Raw genomic sequence first — 24533 nt, 5'->3', positions numbered from 1 at the left:
CACAGGAAATGTGAATTCCACACTGAAGGTAAGCTGGGTGTTTGTTACACCCTACCTTTCTACACTCTTCCCACGTGAGCAGGATACACGAAATGTGAATTCCATACTGAAGGTAAGCTGGGTGTTTGTTACACCCTACCTTTCTACACTCTTCCCACGTGAGCAGGATACTCACAGGAAATGTGAATTCCATACTGAAGGTAAGCTGGGTGTTTGTTACACCCTATCTTTCAACAGTAACCTTACTTCCTTTATTTCCTCACTCCTACACTTGCAAAAAGAAAAAAGAAAAAAGAAAAAAAAGAAAGAAGGGCTTTGGAAAACTTAATCTTCACTTCTTTACATGCCGTTGGATTCACGTCTCACGCTACCAGCACCAGAAACAGCGCTGAAGACAGAAGGTGTACGACTTCTCCGCTCGCCAAGGACGAACCGTCAAGGTTCCGCGGACAGATCCTTAAAACGGCACGCTGGGAGCTGTAGTCTCCCAGGGAAACGTGAGGCCGGGGGGGGGGGGGGGGGGATCCTAGAGCATGCTGGGAGATGTAGTCAGGCTGCCCGTACGCCCAATAGGAAACGGGGCGTTTCGCACTGCATTCTGGGAACTGTAGTCTTTCTGCGACCTCGAGCCTTCGGGGTGAAGAGGCGCCCTGCCTGCCGCCATTTTAGGTCTCGAGGTGCGGCGCCTAAGAGAGTTAGCGCGCAGGCGGGCTCAGCCCTGGCGCGGGGCGGGCCCCGCCTCCGGGGTACCTGGAGCCCGCCCCTCGCCCAGGCTCCGCCTTCCCCCACGTGTCTGCGGCCGAGGGGAGGCGCCTGAGCCGGAGCGGGCTCTCCACCGGTCTGGCCCGGTGCTCGCACAGGCTTCTGTCAGCGGCTCCCGGGAGCGGCCCCGGCTGCCGGATGCTTCGGCCCCGGCTGCGGCGGGCCGGGCTGGACGCTTAGTGCCCGGCTCGTGCCCTGCCCGAGGCGCCCGCGGGGGTGGCAGCGGCCTCCGCCCCGCGGAGACCGAGCGGCTGGAGGACGAGGCGGCGGCCGCGGGGAGGAGGATGGGGGCTAACCAGTTAGTGGTGCTCAACGTGTACGACATGGTGAGTGCGGCCCCTGGCGGCCCGAGCCCGCCGGCCCGGGACCCCGGCCCGGTGCTTCCTGCCTGGCGTCCCCGCCTCCAGCTTAGTTCTCCGGGGTGGGGGGAGGGGACAGTCGCGCTGTCTTCTAATCTCCAGACTGGCCGGCGCGCCTCCTGGAGATGCCCAGTCAGCCCGCGGGAGGGCTGGGGCTTGAGCCTCCCTGCTCCGAGCCCTCCGCTCCCCCGACAGTGGGCCCGACCCCTGGGCGGATGAGCCGTGCCCTCTCGGAGGAGGCTTCTGTCGCCCGTGCGACCTCCCCGCCGCCACCTGGCCTCCGAGCTGCCCCGCTCGGCTCCGGTCTCTGCCCCGCTCCTGCGGCCCCTTGCCTGTCTCCAAATGCTCAAGTCTTCCAACAACTCCCAAGCCCCTCAAGTCTAGAAAGTCACAGCTGCGAGGCGGATGCTAGAGTCTCCCCAAAGGTGAACGGGAGCCAACACACCCTCGCCTCCAAGGCAGCCTCATTAAAATGAATGAAGCTAAAATTTATCTAGAAAATAGCCCCCGTTGAATTATTTAGAGATCACAGAGGTGCTCCTTTCCTAGATTCTGAAGACCATTTTCCAGGTGATGCAACAGGTGGATGACGTGACCACTAGAGAGGGAAGGGAAGCCTTGTTTATTATGTCATCAACTTTGAAGAACTGCAGACACAGACTAGGGTTCAAAGACGGGTTCCCCTGTGCTTGCAGTTGCAATACCCATAGAAGAAGCCACAGTGAGATGTAGAGAATGACCGCCACAGTGAGATGCAAGTTTGCGTTTGTGCCCTTGCCTTGGGGTACTTATTTGTTGTTGTTGTTTTGTTTTGTAAAGGATTATTACCTTCGCCTGAAAAGCCTGAAATTTCTTGTATGTGCCTTGACAGATGAAAAATTCTCTGTCATTATTTCTGTTGGCTTAAAAAAAACTTAGGAGAAATTCAACGTTAGGGAGTCTTGACTCTGCTTTACAGCTCTAAGCTCTTTCTTCGTATTGTTTTTAAGTTTTTAAATGAACAGGGAACTGTTGATAGACAGGGATTCCTCATGCCGTATATTGGAGTTGACGTTGACAGGGCATATGGTCTGCCTGAAACTAGAAGTGTGGCTTCTAGTAGGTTCCAGTGTAAGCCTGGAGATGAAAGGAGGTGGGTTAACAGACTAGGAAAAGTGAATCAGGAGAGAAAAAGTTGAATAACAAGAGATTCTAGAAGAGCATATGACTAACAGCCTGCACTACTGGTTAAGAAATTATTCTTTGGGTTTAAACTCTTTGTGTTGCATTACATGGGAATCCTTTCTTCAGACTTAATATTACCCTTTTATTAGTTTAGTGCCTCCTGCCCACCAGACTTTTTTTTTTTTTTTTAATTGATGAAGACTTATAAACTATCCCTCTGGATATGTTTTACTCTGGAGAATATATATTGAGATATCATCTATATTTTTAATAAATTAGGATTATGCAGTGACCAGTGGCCATGGTTTCAGAACCCCAAAGAAATCTGTAAAATAGAGTTTTGCTTTTTAGATTAAATTGAAAATGCGTTACATGACATGTAGTATGTGTTCTGTGAGTAGGGAAAATCATTACTAATTTTGAAGTGGTAAGGGCTAGGGATATTCAGACCATGTTTTTTAGGGGAAGATTGTTTTAAATGATGTTAAAATATGAAGTATTTAAAAAGAATATATTCCCCTGTCATTCTAGTAGATAGTTGTAGAAAAAGCAGACAGAAAAAAGGGTAAGTGACCTTCCTAGGTTACTAAAGGCGGGATCTAGAATTTCCAGATGACAATCTTGATTCAGTATTGTCTCTATTGAATGAATCCCATAATTATTTCTTACATATTGCTTTATTTTATCAAGAGGAAGAAAAGCATTTGAATAAAAATGTTTAAGAAACTTGCCCTTGTAAGTTCTTTTGAGGGCTTTTGGTCTGTGAATGCTGATATCACTAATTCAAAAACTTACCATTACTTATTTAATTTTGACCCTGTAGAAACCACAGATAGGATCTTTACCTCTCTGCTTTAAGGAATTTGAGATATCATAAGGAAGACACAAGAAGAGTTATAATTTAGAGCAGAATAGCATTATTTTAATAAGAGCAGGAGAGGCCCCAAAGGAGACTGTTTTGTGGTTGTAGGATTAGGAAATGCTGAAAGAGAAAAGGGGGTGAACTGGAAGCATTGGTAGGATCTTCAAGGGTAGAGATCAGTCAGCATGGAGAAGGACAAGAACAGGGAAGCTCAGGTGGGACTGGGAACTTTGAACTGGTCCAGTTAACCTGGAAGGTAACAACTGAAATCTCTCTCATAACTTGATAGTAGAGTTAGTGAAGGATTGTAAGGACTCTGTGAGCCAGGAGAAGACACTTGTTTACCTCAAGGGAACGATGTGATCACAGTCTTTAGGACAAAGCCAAGGGGATTAAGGTAGACATTTTTCTCTGTTCCACCCATTTTCTGAAATCTGTTTTCCTTTTTGATGTTTTTGCTTGATGCCCAGGGTAAATTCCTTTTATCTTTGGTTATAATTTCTGTTCTTTGTAGATGCCTTTGATGATAATTGCTTTTGTTTATGAGCCTGGTACATCAACTGGTCCAGACTCAACCATTGGTTTTTCCTGTTGGAATCATTGATCAGTTGTCATGTATCCTTGTGTCTCTTTGTCACCTGCTTCCGCTATGACTGTGTTTTTCCTGTTCACTAGATTAGATGGCTGTAGATCATTCCTCTTCTACACCTACCATGTATATGTAAAGAATGAGCACAGTTGTCTGTGTTACCTTCCTTTTTGTGGAGGACTAATAGAGTCTTCAAAAGATTGTGCTAAATTATTACTTTCTTTTTGGTGATTATAGTTCTCTGTATACTTTGGGGCAACCTACTACCAATAAAATATGTCCAGGAGTAATTTTCTGAAACTTGGGAATGGATTGTTCGTATATACCTAGTTTAGCTGTATGTATAGAAAGTTGAACAATTTAGATTTCTAAATTACTGGATTTATTACAGTTACTGGAATAAATCTCTGTTATAGTTACTTTAACATAGTCTTTATTTTTCATAGATCCAGAATTTGTATACATCAGGCTATCTTAGTTACTAATGAATTTCTTAAAAATTTAAATATGCAAGTGTTTATGTTTATCAATCCATACGAGAAACAAGTTTCTTTCTTTTTAAAAATAGTGCCGGTGTTGGGGATTTAGCTCAGTGGTAGAGCGCTTGCCTAGCAAGCATAAGGCCCTGGGTTCGGTCCTCAGCTCTGAAAAAAAAAAAAAAAATAGTGCCTATGTATTTTCAGAGTCTTTAAAAAAAATAGGAAAGAAACTGAGTGGTGGTGGCATACACCTTTAATCCTAGCTCTTGGAGGCAGAAGCAGGTGGATCTCTGAGTTCGAGGCCAGCCTGGTCTGCAGAGTGAATTCCAGGACAGAGAAACCCTGTCTGGAAAAACAAAAACAAAAACAAAAAAACCAAAATCCAAACAAAACAACAACAGAAAATAGGAAAGAAACACCCTAGAACTCTCCCGGTTAGGGCGTTTTTATCTGGACTGCATTGTTTTGTCCTGCTCCTCAGACTTCTCCAAGAGGGTATGAAGTTAGCAAGTATGATAAGACCTGACTTTCCTTTATACATCTGTAGATTTGATTCACCTTTGTAAATGACGTCCATGTGCTCATGTATCATATACTAAGTACACTCCTCACCTGACCAGCTCCACACAGTCTGAATGCACATGTCTAGCTGCAGACTTTGTCCCTCCTTTCTGTGCCTCTCCCTCTATGTACCCCATCCCCCAAATCCTACCTCTGCCACTTTTAATAGCCAACACTCTACTCAGTATCTCAAATCAAAAACTTGGAAGTAAACCTAAATCCCTCTTTATTATAAACCCTTCCGTCGGTCACCTGGCCTGGTCTACCTCTTAGTTTTGGTTGATCTGTGTGAAATAACAGAACTTGACAATCAGCAGCTTAAATTGGAACGATAATGTCTTAAATCCAGAGATTAAAAGCCCCTGAGATAGTTCAGCAGCGCAGTCATGTCATTACGATTTTGCAACCTCCTGCTCTCTGTGCTCGGCTTGCTGGCATTTGTCTTTGTGTCCTCAGAGCTGCAAAATTACTGCCATGGCACTAATTTGGGGTCATCATATAACAGACTGTGGAAGTAAGATGTAGTGGGATGTGAGGAGGGTTCTACCTGTACCCTTACTTTAACAGAGCTACCCTCTTAACCTCCAGAGATTGCTCAGAATTGGCTCATATGTAACCACGCTGAACCTGAATAAGTGGATCCCTGGCTTTCTAGCCTTTGTAGGCAAGTTGTAGGTACTAGCTTGGAACTTAATTAAGGTGTCTGTTACACATTTGACTTTCTGAATTGTGTGTCCACATGCATGCACATTTGGAAGTCAAACAACCTCAAGTGTTCCTTGGGTGCTTGCCACCTCTTATTTTTATTTTTTTTCTTTGATGGCTGTCTAACTGGCCTAGAACTCATCCAGTTGGCTAATTGGCTAGTGAGCCCCAGGGATCCACCTGTTTCTACCTGTCCTATACAGATATTACAAATACTATCATGCTTGGGGCTAGAAAGATGGCTTATCGGTTACGAGCACTGGTTGCTCTTCTGGAGGATCCAGGTTCAATTCCCAGCACCCACATGGCAGCTCACAACTGTAACTTCACTTGCAGGAGGTCTAACACCCTTACACACCCATACATGCAAACAAAACACCAGTGCACACAAAAATGAATAAATATTTTAAAAATGAAACAAAAAAACCCAAATACTATTGTGCTTGGCTTTTTTAGGGAGTGGGGATGTATAAGACAGTCTCTCACTATGTAGCATTGGCTATCCTGGAGCTTACAATATAGACCAGGCTGGCCTGGAACTCACAGAGATCCTCCTGCCTCTGCCTCAAGAGTGCTAGGATTAAAGATATGTGCTGCTGCCATGCCCAGTGGCTTTCGTTTTTGGTCATTTTTTTTCCCAGAACGGAAGTATGGGAGATTGAACTCAGACCCTCATGCTAGCAAGGCAAGCACTTAATCACCTGAGCCACCTTGCTGTCCCCAACTTTTTGAATGTTTTTAAATTTTTCAAATTAGATTGATTTTTCTTTGTGTGTTTTACCTGCATGCATGTAATTTTGTTGTTGTTTGGTTGTTCCTGTTAGTTGGTTGATTTTGAGACAGAATCTTAAGGTGACCATGCCTTCCCTGAATTCCTGATCTTTATGCCTTTGTCTCCTGGGCCTTCCCTCATTAAGTTGGTATGTCTTTTAAAGGCTCATCTCACTAAATGGGAACCCATGCAGATACTTCAGTCACTTAACTCTTTTAAAGACTTAATTACACCTATAGTCTTCTGCCGTATTATATATTGACAGATTCTAGGCATTAGGTTGTGGTTATTTGGGGGAGTCATTCCACTTACCACACCATCAGTAAAAGATATAATTATAACCCTTCTGCCAGTAGTCAGTGTTCCCTCTTAGCAGTTCCTAGACTTTGCATAGAGTAACTGTTCACCTAGTAACTAAAATAGAAAATTTGAAGCATACAAAACAATTAAGTGTAGAAATCTTTTATGATAGGGAAATACTCAGATGTCAATTAGATGCAAGCATATTAGTGACCAAAGGTGTAGGATGTTGTGTTAGTTCCTTTTCTCATTGCAGTAGTAAGATTCCTGACAAGCAATTTGAGAGAAGGATTTATTTTGGTTCACTGTTTGAAGGTACAGTCCCTGGCATAGTGGCAAATATGTGAGTGTCTGGTCACATTTCATTTTCAGAAAGTAGAGAGTAATGAATACTGTGCTCCACTTGCTTTCTTCTTTTGATTTGGTCCAGGAGCTCAGCCCAGGGAATGATTCTGCCCACTTCAGAGAGAGTCTTCCCTCAGTTCAGCCTCTCTCAAAATGCCCTAAAAAATGTGCCCAGAGGTGTATCTCCTAGCTGATTCTAAATACTGTCAAGCTGATAATCAAGATTAACTAATACACAAGTCTACCTTTTTTTTTTTTAAGTTTTATTTATTTATTATGTATACAGCATATATATGACTGCAGGCCAGAAGAGGGCACCAGATCTCATTACAGATGGTTGTGAGCCACCATGTGGTTGTTGGGAATTGAACTCAGGACCTCTGGAAGAGCAGTCAGTGCTCTTAACCTCCGAGCCATCTTTCCAGCACAAGTCTACCTTTTGTCAGCATGACACCCAAACATATTTTTAAGCCATAACTTTCTGCCTCTGGACCCTACAGGCCCATGCCCACCTTAATGCAAAATGCATTCATTCCAATTTCATATGTCCCATAGTTTTAACAGTTTCAATACTGTTAAAAATTCTAAAGTCTTGGGCCGGGTGTAGTAGTGCCTGCCTTTAATATCAGCTCTTGGAAGACAGAGGCTGGCTGATCTCTGTGAGTTCAAGGGCAACCTGGTCTACAGATTGAGTTACAGGACATCTAAGGCTGTTGTTACACAGAGAAACCCTATCTAAAAAAACAAAACAAAAAATTCCACAGTCTCTTCTGAGACTCTTGAGTATTCTGTGAACCCCCACAAAATAAAAGACCAAATTATGTACTTCCAATGAACAGTGGTACAGAATAGAAAAATCCCTTTCCAAAAGGAAAGAATGGGAACACAGCAAGGAAAGGTCAGGCTAAAGGAAGACTGAAACCAAACACCCAGCCCTGAAGCTCTGTTCGGTGTCTGGAGATCTTAGTGGCATCATATGTATAGTGATTTGATTGAGATGTCTACCCCCCATATTTTGGTCCCCAGTTGATGATGTTCTTTGGGAAGTATATAATATAGGAGGTGTGGTCTAGTTGGAAGAAGTATGTCAGTGGAGGTGGGCTTCAAGAGTTTTAAAACTCATGGCAGTTTGAGTTTGCTTGCTGTTTACAGTTCGATATAAACTTTCAGCTCTTCCTGCCATCCTTCCTGCCTGCTGCCAAGCTTCCCCCTGTGATGGTGATAGATTCTTATCCTTCTAGAACCATAAGCCCAAATAAACGCTTCTTTCTGTAAATTGCCTTGGTCATAGTATTCTATCACAGCAGTAGAAAAGTAAATAATACAGAACAGAATTTGGCACCAGGGGGTGGGGTAGTGCTGTGAAGAACTTGACCATGTGGGGTCTGGGTGGAATATGGAAGACTTCAGGATATTGTACTAGATAAGCATAGAATGCTGTAAGCAAGGCTTACCGGGTCATCTTAGTAGGAGCCTGGAAGGTAGTGCAGAGAGCTATGCAGACTGTGGAGGTCCAGCTCAAGAGGTTTCAGAAGGGAACAATGTTAACAACTGGGCTAGAAATCATTCCTGTGCTGTTTTGGGGGGAGTGGGGAGATGTGGCTGCTTTCTGCCCATGTCCTAAGAACTTACCTGAGGCTAAATTTAAAAGTAATGGACTAATTTCTTTGGCAGAGAAGAATTCAACATAGCCTATTATTGACTTTGTCATGTAGGTAATAGTAATTACTCTTAAGCAAATCTACAGTGAAAAAGAGCAACTGGGTAAAAAGAAATACAAAACATAGTTTTTCAAAAGGGGGGAAAAAACACCAGGGAGACTTAATGTTTTCGTTTGTGATAAAAGAGATAAGGAGATTAATCCCTGATCTGCACTGAAATGGAGCGGTACCAACTTGTGAAAGGAAAAATGTGTAAGCAGTTTTCTGCTCTTAGAAAGGATAAACAAAAGCTTCTGTGTTTTAAGGGACAAAGTATCTGTCCCAAACCAATGCCATACTTGGCAGTGTCATCATGAAGGATAAGTGAAAGGATACTGGAACCTTCCTCCGCAGTTTCGAGAGCTAGTGAGGCCAGACAGTAAGTGGCAAGGGTATTCTTCCGTAGAGGCCGTTGTTTGAAGCTGTGGAAGTGAAGTTGTGTTGTGTTGGAGATCCAAGATTTTGGAGCAGAGAGCCATGGACATCTCTTCTTAGAGCTGTATACAGGGAGTGGAACCATCTCAGGAGAGAAAACCATATTACAAGCAGCAAACCTGGAAGGGCAAAGTGATCTATCTAAGCCCTTTGACATCAGGCATGGAGCTACAGGGTTTGGAGTTTGTCCTGCTGGGTTTCGGTTGGTCTTCCTTTGGTTCAGTATTTCTCACTAGGTCATGATTCCTCCCTTTTGGAATAGTAATGTATATTCTGTGCCATTGTATTTTTGAAAGTATGTAATTTGCTTTCTGATTTTACAATTAAGAGATTGCCTGGAGTCTGAGATGAGACTGGACTTTTAAGCAGTGTTGAGACTAAACGACTATGGGGACTTTCGAAGTTTGACTAAATATCTTGTGCATTATGATATGGCTATGAGCCTGTAGGGGCCCAGGGTGTGGAATGTGGTGGTTTCAAGGATAGATGCCCCTCCATAGTCTTAGGCATTTGAATACTTGGTTCCCAGTTTATGGCACTGTTTGGGTAGGATTAGAAGGTGGTTTTGCTGGAGGAAGTATGTCACCTGGTGCAAGCTTTAAAGTTAGAAAAGCCACATGTCATTTCCAGTTTGCTTTCTCTGTTTCCAGCTTAAGGTTCAAGATGTGAGTTCTCAGCAGCTCCCATCACCATGCCTTTCTGTTACCACTCTTCTCCACTGTGATGGAGATGGAGTCTTATCCCCCTGGAACCATAAGCCCAAAATAAACACTTTCTTCTATAAATTGCCTTGGTCATGGTGTTTTATCACAATAGAGAAGTAACTAAAATAATCTGGGTTTTAACAGCCTTGAGTAGTCAGTCTCTTCCCTCCAGTTCTGCCTGCAGCTTATATGACTTTTCTCTTGGGCCAGCTATACTCAGTGCCTGTAGCTTTCTTTGGTGGGCATCCCATTGTCCTGGGGATCTCTGTTGTGACTCCACCTTCACAGCTTTTATACTGTGTCATCTCAGGGCCACCTTGCAGAGACTCCAACCCTGCCAGACAATTGCCAGGCCTCAGTGGCTTTCTGGAACCATGATGCTAGCCTCATGATGCTTTCTTATTTTTGCATGCCTGCAAAACTAGTACTGTTTAAATAATGATGCCAAGTTCTGCTGCCAGTTTCAGATGTAGTCTGGTCCCCTTCTACCACAGCTGTGGCCTCCATGTACCTTAGCAGTTCAGCCTGAGAACATACTTTCCTAGGCAGTCGTTTTCGTGATTTTGATCAGGGAACCTCTTCCTCATTCTCAGTTCAGGCTCTCTTCTATTGAATTTGCGTTTTTCACAATAGTCTTCAATAGGCAGAGGTTTATTGTTGTTATAATCAGGGACACCTTTCCTGTTATGTTATTACAGAGTACAAGGTTCCTCTTTAAAGGCACTAGGCTCTAACAACTGCAGCTGCTGTCTTCACACATGCCTTTTCTGCATCTTTATTTTTATTTTATGTGTGTTGCATGATGGGGGGCTGTCATGGGATCATGCCATGGCACACGTGGACGTCAGAGGACAACTTGTGGAGTCAGTTCTCTCCTTTCATCTTTACATGGGTTATGGGACCAAACTCAGATTTCCGCAAGCACATTGACCACATAGCTGTCTTCCTGGCCCCTTTTCTGTATCTTTAAACTCACAATCCTTTTCTTGCTCTCTTCTCTAACTATACATCTAAGAGGACTGAGTAGTAGTAAGTAGGCCAACGCCTGGATGTTACGCTGTCCTGAAATTTCCCTGCCAAACAACTTAGTAGTCAACTACTTTTGAATCACCTTCAGTTATATTTTCAGGACAGAGGTAGTGTGCAGCTAAATCCTTTCCAGGCTACAATACTAATGGCTTCTAACCCAGATCTCAGGAGGGTCTCTGGGTCTCCTGCAGTTTGCATTTCTCTTGGCATTTGTATTAGCTACTTTTCTGTTGCTGTAAGACAACACTCTGACCAGAAGCAACTTAGGGGAAGAAAGGGTTTGTTTGGTTTCCACTTCCAGGTCACAGTCCATCATTGAAGGAAGTCAGGGCAGAAATTGTGGAGGAAGACCACTTATTGGCTCACTCTGTGGCCCATGAGCAGCTAGTTGCCTTTCTTATACAGACCTGCCTCAGGATAGTACCTCCCACAGTGAGCGGGGCTCTCAACATCAATTAGCAATCAAGATAATGCTCCAGACATACCCACAGGCCAATCTGATCAAGGCAATTTTTCAGTTGAGGTTCCCTCTTCCCAGGTGACTCTAGGTTGTAGATTAGGTTAACAATAAAAACTAAGCAGCAGCATAATAATCCTGTTCCTCTAAACTCCACCAGAATGGTCTTTCCTCGCTAAATTCTGGTGTTATCATTACAAAACTGAGTTTTTACCAATACACAATTATTAATTCTAATTTCATTACCATATTATTTTAATTATTGCAATTTCATATTAATATCTGACTGGACCAGTTTCCCTTCATTATTACACCTAAGTTTTCTTGGCTTTATTTTCTTTTCTAGAAGTATTTTTTAATCTTTGAAAAGCAGTCTTAACAGATTTTTTGTGTTAAAATACAGTGTAAAATTTACCATCTTAAACATTTTAACTGTGTGAAGTTAGTAATATTAAGTGTTCTCCCATCATTTCCCGGTCAACCTGCAGAACCTTTTCATCCTGTAAAACAGAAACCATCTGTTGTGCTTTCTGCCCTGTGGTTTTGACCGAACACGTCCTGTAAGGGTTGCCTTTTTGTCTCTAGCTTGTGTTACTCAGCACACCCTCCGCAGTGTCCGTCCATTTATGCACGAGCATTTCCCCTTGAAGGCTGAATAGCAGTCACTGTACTATGTACCTCAGTTTGTTCTTCTAGTCACCTGTTGATGATTACTTCTACTTTTTGGCTATGATTAGTAATACTGCAGAAACAACTGTTGAGATCCCTGAATCCTAGCTTTTAATTATTTTTTAATGTATGCCCAGAAAGTCTATATAGTTTGCTGCTTTTTTAATTGGATGTTCACTAAAACCATAAGCGTGAGAAGAATGGACATTTTTTATCAATCTTTTTCCTCCTTATTGATAAAGGTAGGGATTTTTTCTTTTAAATTTTTATCCAGAAAATTCATACAAAAAATGTAATAAGTAAATGCCCAGCTCCTATATCTGAGCCATCTTAGAATGAAACTAAATAAGCAAAATGCATGGCATATTGAATAGCAGTAAGTGCTAAAGAAGAAAACAAATCAGAAACAACGGGACAGTGAAGTCAGGGTGGTGTATTGTAATTTATACTAGAGTTTCAAATAGAGTGATCGAGAGGCATACACTGTGGTTATCTAGAGAAAGTGTTCCAAAAGGTGAGCAAGTACAAGGACCCTAGGTTGAGTCACGTGCTGCCTCTAAGTAAATATATAGCAAGAAATACATTTTAGGAATATTTCTGACTTATGTTCTCAAGTAGACTCGTGAAGATCTTTGAAAATAAACCAAGCAGTACCAAAGAGAAGCAGTGAGATTGGGGTAGACTCTACAAATATGAGAAAGCACCTTTGCCTAACAGAAGGACAGTGGTAGCTGGTGAAGAGCTGTTTAAAAAATGGAACACTTGAGTAGTGAGTTAAAGTTAAAAAGGATCGAGTGCTGGGCAAAAATAAAAGTCAGGAAAAGTCAGTCAAAGCCTGGTCTACCTTAAACTGTAAAATTAAAATGGTTTATAAAGGCAAGAAAAAGTTACTACAAGAAACAGAAGTCAAGCTAATTTTATGCTTTTTCATGGCCTGACTAAATTCTCAAGTTATATTAATCACTTGGGTTAGAGAAAAGATAAAAAAGCATTGAGCAGCTTTGCAAAGATTACTTAGTAGATAGAAGTGAATCTTGCTGGTATTGAAAAAATTATACTTGAATATATGTGTAAATTTTTTCATTAATAACTATTTTGGTCTGGAGAGATGGCTTAGAGGTTAACAGCACTGACTGCTCTTCCAGAGGACCTGAGTTCGGTTCCCAGCACCCACATGGTGGCTCACAACCATCTGTAATGAGATCTGGTGCCCTCTTCTGACCTGCAGACAGACATGCAGGCAGAGCACTGTATACATTATACATACATACATACATATATATATATATATATATATATATATATATATATATATATATATATACACATACTATTTTGGAAGCTAACAGACATGGTCAGGGAGAGAAAACAAAACATAGCTATGTTACATAAGAAAGAAAGCAAAATGGGGGATGAAGATAAAACAGACATGCTGTGTTAGGGGTCTCTAGAGAGGCATAATTTATAGAATACATATACATATATAGGTATATATATCTGCATATATATGGGATTTATTAGAATGACTACAGGCTGTGGTCCAACTAGTCCAACAATGACTGTCCACCAACAGGAAATCCAAGAATCTAGTAGTTGTTCAGTCCACGAGACTGGGTGTCTCAACTGGTCTTCAGTATAATCCAGAATCCCAAAGAAATAGGCTCTAATGCCAGGGAAGGAATGGACTTGCTAGGGAGAGAGCAAGCTTCCTCCCATGTCCTTTGTATAGGCTGCCAGCAGAAGGTATGATTGAAGCTGGATCTTCCCACCTCAAAAGATCTGTATTAAAGTTATGTCTTTTCACTTCAAAGATCCAGATTAGAAGTGGGTCTTCCCACTTCAAATGATTTATTTATTTATTTATTTATTTATTTTATTTATTTATTTTTTTTCGAGACAGGGTTTCTCTGTGTAGCTTTGCGCCTTTCCTGGGACTCACTTGGTAGTCCAGGCTGGCCTCGAACTCACAGTGATCCGCCTGGCTCTGCCTCCCGAGTGCTGGGATTAAAGGCGTGTGCCACCACTGCCCGGCTCAAATGATTTAATTAAGAAAAATCCCTTCACACGTGTGCCAAGCCATTTGGGTTTTAGTTAGTTTCAGATGTAGTCAAGTAGCTAACCAAGAACAGCCATCACAAATGATATGAAATAATAGTAAAATCTCCTAATAAGAGGCCGGGCGGTGGTGGCGCACGCCTTTAATCCCAGCACTCGGGAGGCAGAGCCAGGCGGATCTCTGTGAGTTCGAGGCCAGCCTGGACTACCAAGTGAGTTCCAGGAAAGGCGCAAAGCTACACAGAGAAACCCTGTCTCAAAAAACCAAAAAAAAAAAAAAAAAAAAACTCCTAATAAGTTTATCAGTTGCAGTTATAGTGTCATTTGCCTTATTGAAAATTTAAAATCTGTTGGTCTTTTATGACCTGTAGTTGGAGTTTTCCTGTACCAACCACCCAGTCCCAACTAACTACTCAGAGGCTTAATATTACTTATAAATGCTCAGCCAATAGCTCAGTCTTATTATTAGCTAACTCTTATGTTTAAATTAACCCATATTTCTATTTTACGCTCTGCCACGCGGCTCATGGAATGTTATTTCATTTTCTACACGTCCTTGGCAGCTGGCTGGCTGGTGTCTCCTCTGACTCCACCTTTCCTCTTCCCAGAGTCCTCTGTGTCTGGCTGTCCCACCTATATTTCCTGTCTGGCTACCGGCCTGTCAGCTTTTTATTAACCAATGAGAATAATACATATCCACAGTGTACAGAAGGATTATTCCACAGCAATAACCTTTCAGCTTCATGTCATCCATAGGAGAGTTATTTATTCATTTATTTATTTATTTTGGGGCAGAGTCCCTCTACATAGCTTCGTGTCATCCACAGGACAGCATTTATTTTTTTTGTTTGTTTGTTTGTTTTGAGGCAGAGTCTCTACATAGCCCTAGCTATTCTTGAACTCACTATGTAGATCAAGCTGTCTTCAAACTCAGAGATCTGCCTGCCTCTGCCTCCCAAGTGCTAGAAGTAAAGGCATGTGCCACCATGCTCAGCTTTTTTATTTTAATTTAATGTTTCAATTAAAATTTTTTAGCTTGCCATAACCTGGAGTCACCCGAGAAGAGAGCCTTAACTAGGAATTAATTTTATAGATCAGATTGTCTTGTGGGCATGTCTGGGGATTATCTTGTTTGTCAATTGAATTTGGAAGATACAGTTGTAGACGGCACCATTCCCTATTCTGGTGGTCCTTAACTATATAAGATAAAGCTAGATGAGAGCAAGCAAGTGATCCTTTTGTTTCTCTCTGCTCTTGACTGTAGATGTGCGTGAGTTCCTGCCTTGACTTCCTGCAATGATGAATTGGGATTGGAAGCCAAATAAACCCTTTCCTCTACTAAGTTGCTTCATGTCAGGGTATTTGTCACAGCAACAGAAATGAGAGTAGAACATCCTCACAATAAATTTTAGAAATGATCTGTATGTTTGGTCCTAAGTAGGGACCACGTGTTTCAAACCAATTATGAAATAATCTATACTTCCCATATTAACTTGGCCAAAGCTAACTGAAGAAGTTTGTAAAAAATGAAATTTTAAATGTAATAACGTTTAATAATTTGAGGAGGGAGATGATAGATATAAGACCTTGGTTATTCCTATTAAAGAGCTAACATTTAAGGGTTTTTGTTTACCAGCCATTATAAGGAGAAAGGAAGCCACGTGATACCTCTTTAAGTTAAAGTAAAGCAAATAACAAAAAGAAAGGAAATCAAAGAAAGGGGAAGGAGAGAGAGAGAGAGAGAGAGAGGAGAGAGAGGAAGAAAAACCTGCCTACAATGTAAGTGGTAGAACACAGATGTTAAGCACCTTTAACACTTAAACTATATTCTCATCCAGCGTGTTTTCTTCCCATAAGGCTGGGGTGGCCTTAGCAGTGGTTCTCACCTTCCTGGTGCTGTGACCCTTTAATGCAGTTCCTCGTGTTGTGGTGACCCCCAACCACAAAATTATTTCATTGCTACTTCATAATTGTAGTTTTGCTGCTGTTATAAGTTGTAATATAAATGTCTGATACGCAACCCCCAAAGGGGTTGTGATCCACAGGTTGAGAACCACTGGCTTAGGGCGTTTGGCCAACGTGTGCCAGGCCTTGATTCCATCCCTTGCACTGAGAAAAGGAAGAGCTGTGTTTCTCTGTTGTCCTACTTTCACACTCCCTCTCTGTAACTCATGGATGGACAGTAACCAATAATAATAATAATAATAACAACGATAAAATAAAAAATGATAATACCTAAACTGTTTTTCTGTGATAGTTAATGTTGTCGGCCAGGCTAGGCATGGTTGAAGTTAATGTTGCTGCCCTAGGTCTTGATTTACTGGTCTCCACAGTCTCATGAGCTAGTTCCTTAATCATTCATACTCCCCCATAGTCTGGGGTTAGATTCCACAGTCTTCCTTCCATTAGTCACTCTGCCACACTTCTAGCTGCTCCAATTCAAACAACTCTATCTACTCCACACCTCAGCAGCTGAATGTGGTTAGAGGAAAACACATAACCACTCTGACTGATCTCACTTAGAAATTGTGACCACATATCCCAAAAGAGCCCTTAAATGCTATCTGGCAGTGCTTCCTTATTCCTCTGGTCAATCGACTTTTCTAGTCTCCAAGACAGCCACAGTATTTCATACCCTCTCTCCTACTCCTTATTCTCAGCTCACATTCCAAGATGACCTCACAGCTTATGTCACCGAAGTGTGGATTTTAAAAATTGGAAGTGTTTTCTTCTCTTTCCACCACCACTGGCCTATTATTACCCTCTTTCCTCCTGTTGCGTGGAGTGATGACTGCCCATGCCGCGGTCAGACTTCTGACCGTGTTGCTTTAGAGCCACCTCTCCTCTAGCCTGCCAGTGTGAGCACATTTCCCTCAGAATAGTTGTCACTCTGTCTCATCACTTTCCTCCCTCTACTGCATTATTCCAGTTAACAAGTATATCTACTAAAATGTTTTTCCAGTGCAGAGCCATTGAAGTGCAGAGGAATTTACCATGACCTTTATATATCATCCACTGCATTGTACCACAATCTCAAGATGGAGATTTTTTCCTTTTTCAAAAAGATTTATTTATTTTTAAGTGTGTGTGTGTGTGTGTGTGTGTGTGAGAGAGAGAGAGAGAGAGAGAGAGAGAGAGAGAGAGAGAGAGAGGAGAGAGAGGGAGAGAATGTGTGCCATGTGCATGCAGGGATCCATGGAGGTTAAATGAGGGCATCAGATCCCCTGGAGCTGGAGTTACAGGTGGTTGTGAACTGCCCAGTGTCGGTGTTGGGAACTGAAGTGTGGTCCTCTGAAAGAGCAGTACCATGGCTCTTAACAGCAGAGTCATCTCTCTAGCTCTGGAGATTGGTCTTTTAAAATCAACTTCTCCAGAACTTTATTACTTTTATTTATAAAAGTGTTTCTCCTTTTCTAGGTAGGGTCTTGCTATGTACCCTAGCCTGGCCTTCAATTCGCTATCATTTTCCTGCTGTCTCTGTATTGCTAAGACTAATAACAATGAGAACTGACCTGTTTATTTTTTATTTGTGGATACCAAACAGTAATGCAACAGCATAGATTTCAAGCTTCTCACAACAAGGAAGTGTCATAAGTAGTGGTTCTATTGCTGTGAAAAGACACCATGACCATGGCAACTCTTATAAAGGAAAACATTTGAGTGGTTTACAGTTCCAAGTCCATTATCATTATGGTGAGACATGTTGGTGTGCACGCAGATGTGGTACAGGAGAGGTAACTGAGAGTTCTACATCTTGTGCAGACAACAGGAAGTGGTCTGAGACACTGGGAGTGGCTTAAGCATATATAAGACCTCAAAGCCCACCCCCACAATGACACACTTCTTCCAAGAAGGCCACACCTCTTAATAGTGCCACTTCCTATGAGCTTATGGGGGCCAATTACATTCAGACTACCACAGGCAGTGAACTTGAGGGCAGAGGCCAGTTCTTAGCTGATTTTTTTTCTTCCTTAAAAAGGTTTGTTGGGCCAGGTGGTGGTGGCACATGCCTTTAATCCCAGCACTTGGGAGGCAGAGCCAGGCAGATCTCTGGAGGTTCGAGGCCAGCCTGATCTACAGAGTGAGTTCCAGGACAGTCTCCAAACACAGAGAAACTCTGTCTCAAAAAACTGGGGCGGGGGGGGGGGGGGCGGGGGGGCTTTTGGGCTTTCTCCTGAAGCTCACAGAAGGTAAAGCTAGAGGCATGCTGATGGAGACAGGCAATGGTGCTGTCATTCTACTATCTCAGCTATCTGTTGTTTTGATGGGTCTTCCCAATCTGTCAAATGGGATGCTGAAAGCCCTCAACCTTCTCTGTTGACTCAGTGTAAAGAGGTAGGATTGAGGAGGGAGCAACAGGTGGCTATATTTGATCTCCTTCTTAGTCAGGCTTGCTGCCTGGAATCTGTTAGCAGGGGTGGTATAATACAAATGTTTGTAAGATAGCCTAGAATCAGGGAACATAGTTTATATCCTTAGGTTTTATGGTTGTGTGGCCTTGGGGAAGTCAACTTCTATGGCTGTGTTCCTCTAAAATGGGAATTACAGCAGTGTCCATATCATGGAGTTATTGCAAGGATCATGAGTCAATTAAAATGCTTAGAATGATAGTTGGTACCCAATAAGCATTAGAAAGTGCTAGCTGTTATGTGTAGTGTTATCGTTTGCAGGACTGTATAAGCTAAGTGAGCCACCATTTACCTGCTTCAGCAGTTACTTAGTAACTGTAGTTTATCTGTAGCTCAGTGATAAAGCATTCGCCCAGAACATGAGGCCCTATGTTCAATCTCTAGTACTGCCTAGGAAAAAAAACAAAACAAAACCTTAAAGTGCAGTTCAACTTTCCTCACTTTATTTAAAGAAATGTTACACTATAGAGAAAAAACAGTGCTAACCAAATTAAAGTACTAAAAGCATGATTGTTTTGTTGGACACTAGCTTCGAAGTCTCCGTAATACATGTACAAAATTAGGGTTAATTGAGCATTATAATGCTCTCAATGTTGTAGACGTTGTTTTAAAAAAAAGAGAGGAGGATTAGCAAATTTGTTCAGTGAGTAAAATAGTTCAGCAAATGTGGTGGTTTGAAAGAAAATAACCCCCAATAGATTTGTAAGGAGTGGCACTATTAAGATGTGTGGCCTTGTTGGAGTAGATGTGGCTTTTGCTGGAAGAAGTTCATCACTAGAGGATGCGCTTTGAGGTCTCAGATGCTCAAGCCAGGTCTAGTGTGATGTTCATTTTCTGCTGCCTGCCAATCTGATACAGAACTTCGAGCTACGTCTCCAGCACCATGTCTGCTTGCACGATGCCATACTTCCCGCCATTATGATAATGGACTCTCTGAAACTGTAAGCCAGCCTCAATTAAATGTTTTCCTTTATAAGAGTTGCTGCTGGAGCTAGAGAGATGGCTCAGTGGTAAGGGGAACTAGCTGTTCTTTTAAAGGACCTGGGTTCAATTCCCAGCACCTACACGGCAGTTTACAGCTGTCTGTAACTCTAGTTCCAGGGAATCTGACACCATCACACAGACATACATGCAGGCAAACACCAATGCACATAAAATAGGAATAAATAATGTTTGTTTGTTTGTTTGTTTGTTTAAAAAAAGTTGCCATGGTCATGGTGTCTTTTCACAGCAATAGAAACCGGTTTCTAAGACATCAGTAAAAGTGCTTGCTATGCACTTAAATGTGCTATGCACATGGTAACCTGAGTTCAATCTCCAGAACCCATAGAGGAAGAGAACTGACTTCCAAAAATTGTCCTCTGGTCTCCACATGCACTCTTTTCCATGTACATCCTTACACATCATACATACGATAATAAATATTTTTTAAAGGAGGAGGAACTTAGCATGAGAAAAATTCATAATACCAAATAGTAATTAGAATTTCTAGCTTGTCCAACAATGTGAAAAGAACTATTAAGAAGGATCTAGCATGTTTATTGTCTCTAGCAGCTCTTGGTGTGGCTGAATTGTGTGGAAGTTGTGTGGTTCATGTAATTTGAAATTCTAGTTTGCAAAAAGATATCTTCTTGGTTTTGCCTGCTTTTCAAATTGGAATTTAGATACAGTATTTAAAATAGTGTTTCTCTGTACTGAGTTAATGGCAAAGTGAGCAAGCACATTGTGTGATGTTCAAGCAGTAGAAGGCCATAGCAGTTTCTGCTTTTTTATTTGTGGTAGTACCTGAAGGGGCACCATCATTTCATGTTTTAGGAGAAGTGATAAATTAACATCCTCCTTATTCTGAAGTTGTTAAACACATTTCAAGATCATATAGAAAAATTAGGGCCAATAAAGATAGTTATTAGGAAGTAAAGTTGTGTGACAGAAGGCGAGCAACGGTGGTCTGTATTGACAGCCACTCATTTCCCTAACAATCGTTCCCATTTCTTCTTTCTTTCTTTTTTCTTCTCTTTCTTTTTGGTTGTTTGTTTTTTGAGATGGGGGTTTCTACATATCAAGCTCCATGCCAGCCATGGCTACACAGGATTTCTCTAGGTATCCCTGGCTGTCCTAGAACTCTAGACCAGGCTGACATCAAACTCAGAGACCCATCTGCCTCTACCTTCTGAGTGCTGGGGTTAAAGGCTTGTGCCACCACACCTGGTTTATAGTTTACATATTTCACATAGACAGAGTAAGTGAAGATACACTTTAGAAAGACCGCTCAAAAAATTGTTCTCTTATGCTTCTGTTAACACCAAATTGTAACTGATTTACATTCTTTTTGTTTGTTTGTTTTGGTTTTTTTGAGACAGCGTTTCTCTATAGCCCTGGCTGTCCTGGAACTTGATTTGTAGACCAAGCTGGCCTTGAACTCACAGAGATCCTCCTGCCTCTGCCTCCCAAGTGCTGGGATTATAGGCGTGCGCCACCCTTGCTGGGCCTGATTTGCATTCTTTTTTTTTTTTTTTAAAGATTTATTTATCATGTATACAGAAGAGGGCGCCAGATCTCATTACAGATGGTTGTGAGCCACCATGTGGGTGCTGGGAATTGAACTCAGGACCTCTAGAAGGGTAATCGGTGTTCTTAACCTCTGAGCCATCTCTCCAGCCCCGATTTGCATTCTTAATCAGTTCTTATGGTCAGAGATCAAATTCAATTTCCTGTCTCACTGTCTAGCACAATCCTTAGCATATGTTTTCTTGAATCAAAGTTGCCCTTTTTTTTTTATAACTCTGCAGGTAGGTATGCATTTAAAGTAAGCTAGATATGATGGCTCATACTGTGGTCAATTCTCGAGAGGCTATGGCTCACATGAATTTGAAGCCAACATTTACTACATTCTGAGCTAGACTGGGCTACAGAGTTGAGACCCTATCTCAAAACAACACAAACAATGTAAAATAAAGTTTAAACTGAGGTACAATTTAGAAGTCTCTTCTGGAACAGTGTTTCTCAAATTTATCTGGAATCAACTAAGTAATACATTTTATGCAATAACCCCTATGTACATATGTAACTAAAACCACATATTTAGGAAGGACCTTATCACATGTTGTCAATGAATACTACTATGTGGTGTTTATTTACAATGCTGGTGTAACCCAGTGAAACAATTCAGGAATTCACTATTGACTAGTCATCTTCAATTTAAGATATATTCTCAAAATCAGAAATTTTATAGAACTTTTTCAAAAACTTAAAATACTACAAAAAAGTTGCTAGCTAATCCTTTATAATTAAGAATATAATAATTTTAAACGTCAAGGCTTTTAAGTACTGACTGCTATATAAATAATATAATGAAATGATTTTATATAATAACTTTGTAAAATAATGCTTTGATCACCAAGGACAGTTAATAGGAGACAGTACTGTGGTGATTAATTAGCCTACAGTTTAAATTATTTATGGTTTATTTGAGGCTTTTAATTTAGTAAATGAAATACTTCCTATTTACTGAGCACTCTTTTTTCGGGGGAAGCAAGTCAAACATTCCACTCAACATCTTATGTAAACACTTGCTCTAGATTTGGAGGAAAACAGCCATACTTTACACTTACTCAGATTGCTTAACACTGTTGCGTACAGAAGGTGGTTCCAAGTCCTAAGTGGCTGAATGAAGTATTTCAGGTTCCAGACCAGGGAAACAGCATTTGTCATTGTCGATCTCAAACTGGAAGCATCAGGTTTTATTAAATTGATAAGGCAAGTCATTGACTAAAGTCAAGTTTAATGAAAGGTCTCTGTCAGATGAAGGGCAATAACTCAATTCATTTGATTATACAGTAGTTTAAAATAATAAATAGAAGTATTTAAGCCAGTTTTTGTATTGAAGCAAAATTGAGCCCAAAGTAATAATGTATATTGCCTTTCTACATATCTTTCCTGTTGTTTCCTTTCCTTTTGTTAATACTGTGGGATGCTTAGTTTTCTAGATGTGAGTGAATAAATAAGACTAAATGGTATCAGAGGAGGTAAAATGTACATCAGTGGCTTTTGTCCGTATGCTTACCTTTTCCCTGGACATTAGGAAGTAAAGATCTTGTACCAAAATGAGATTTGGTTCTCTAGCTCTCTCATGGCCCTCACAAATATAAACAGCCTATAAAATACAGTCTTATTTCAAGAGACCTTGCACTCAACCCTGTACTTCTCCAGAATATAAATAAATCTTGTAGGAGTCTTAAAGTAGAGTCAGATTAACTCTAACGTTGTTTGCTCTTCAATTTAGTGAGTCACCACCCTTGGTAATTTGACTTCAGGTCTGAAAGAATCATGAAAATTGTTAAGAATTCACAATTGGCAGATAACTAGAACTGATCTACTTGTTTACACACACACCAGCCTTTCCTAGTGTACTGAAAAATAATAGTCCATAATCTTCAGTAGATATATGCATTTGCTACTTTTTTTTTTTTCAGTATAGAAAGTACGTCCCTATTCCTTTTTCTTTTTTTTTCCCTTAATCTTTTTTTTTCTTCTGTTTGTGACTGGCTTTGTAGCCTCAATACTCTCCTGAGTATTGGTATTACAAGTTTGAGCCAAGATTGCTATTTCTGACACTTAGTGTTTACTAGGGATCACACACCCTTCTGAGAACACATGGTGTTGATTCGTTTAACCCTCACAGAAGCCCTCTCAGATGGATTCTGTTTATTACTTCATCATGTACACATGGACATCAAGGGTCAGAATTTAGACATCTCCCAATTTGAATTAGTAAATAACTAAACCAATATTTACACCAAAGCTCCAAAATTTTGAATTAACATCACATTAACTTTTTCTTTCTTTCTTTCTTGTTGGTTTGTTGTTGTTTTTCAAGACAGGGTTTTTTCTGTGTAACAGTTCTGGCTATCCTGGAACTCACTCTGTAGACCAGGCTGTCCTCAACTCACTGAGATCCTGAGTGAGATCCACCTGCCTTTGCCTCCCAAGTGTTGGGATTAAAGGCGTGTGCCACCACTGCCCAGTTTTTTGTTTTGTTTTGTTTTGTTTTTTGGAGACAGATTGAGTACCTTAAAAAGTTACCAAATCCACTAACAAACCAAGGCCGAACAGCTGGATGTTCACTGAATCCAGTGTCTTCTATGCTATTTCTGTTAGTGGTAATATTTGGGTACATTTTCTAACTTGATTAGTTCAAATACAGTTGAAGAAATTCCCTTGTGCTCCAGACTAGAAGATTGTGGCCCCTTGAGTCTAGGGAAACTTTAAGTTTCAAATGAAAATGTTTGCCGTCTCCCCCCCCCCCCCCCCCCCGTACAATTCCTGAGGGGATCATATTGTGACGCCAGCACTGCAAACACTTGACTATGGAACCTCGGTTAGTGGATCTGCCCCCGAGTTTTGGTCCATCCCTCCTTTGTACAGTACCACCTCTGTGTGATGGGTTTTGTCTGCAGAACCGGGCCCTGGTGTCATATGTAACTCTTCATCCCACTCTGGCAAGTGTTCTTAGCCCACTCAACTCTGGTTGGACCACACTCTGGGAACAGAGGTGGCCTGCCCCTGGTTCAAATAAAAAGCCAGCTTCTGAGACTTTGTTTGAATAAAATATCCTGGATAATCCATTTTTTTCTCAAGTACGTTGTTTAAACTTTTGACATCTGTTACTATTTAGACAACAAAATCAATAAAGACATATTCAACACAAATTAACAGAAATCTTGCTAACATCCAGTCATAATCTAGTTCAGCAGCTTGTTTTGTTTTTCATAGATGCTTGTTCTTGGCTGTGTTTTCATTTTTGCATATTTATAATAGTTCCTGTTTAAAAAATGTTTCTAGTTTATAAAATGGAATTAAACAGATACATTATACTTGATGTTCTACAAAAGCATGAATTTCCATATAGCAAGTTTAAAAAGCTCTGAGCTTTGTAGGGAGATTCTGCTCTAGATGCTATGTAAAATAAATTTTGGTGGTAGCTAAACAATTCTTTAAAAGTAATGGTAAGAAGAACTGTGAAGCTTGGCAGTGGTGGTGCACACCTTTAATCCCAGCACTCGGGAGACAGAACCAGGTAGGTCTCTTGAGTTCCAGACCAGTCAGGGCTTCCAGACCAGCCAGGGCTACATATACATACACAGGGAAACCCTGTTTTAAAAAACAAAAAGGAGGGGA

General features: G+C 41.3%; 1 protein-coding gene across 6 annotated transcripts in view; it reads left to right on the top strand.

Annotated features, from left to right (window-relative positions):
- Nucleotides 1-300: 300 nt before the first annotated feature.
- Nucleotides 301-24533, top strand: part of Desi2 (desumoylating isopeptidase 2) — a 58168-nt gene continuing 33935 nt past the window's right edge. For 3 of the 6 annotated variants that reach the window (XR_009383297.1, XR_009383296.1, XM_059280955.1), the window contains exon 1: nt 684-1088. Coding sequence is in view for 1 of the 6 variants with exons in the window: in XM_059280955.1 (XP_059136938.1) it covers nt 1047-1088 (42 nt within the window). In the remaining 5 variants the exon portion in view is untranslated. The other 3 variants (XM_059280957.1, XM_059280958.1, XM_059280959.1) reach the window with 3 other exon arrangements.

This window comes from Peromyscus eremicus, chromosome 15 (genome assembly GCF_949786415.1).
Source record: "Peromyscus eremicus chromosome 15, PerEre_H2_v1, whole genome shotgun sequence".
NCBI classification, from domain to species: domain Eukaryota; kingdom Metazoa; phylum Chordata; class Mammalia; order Rodentia; family Cricetidae; genus Peromyscus; species Peromyscus eremicus.
This window is presented reverse-complemented; position numbering and strand designations above follow the sequence as displayed.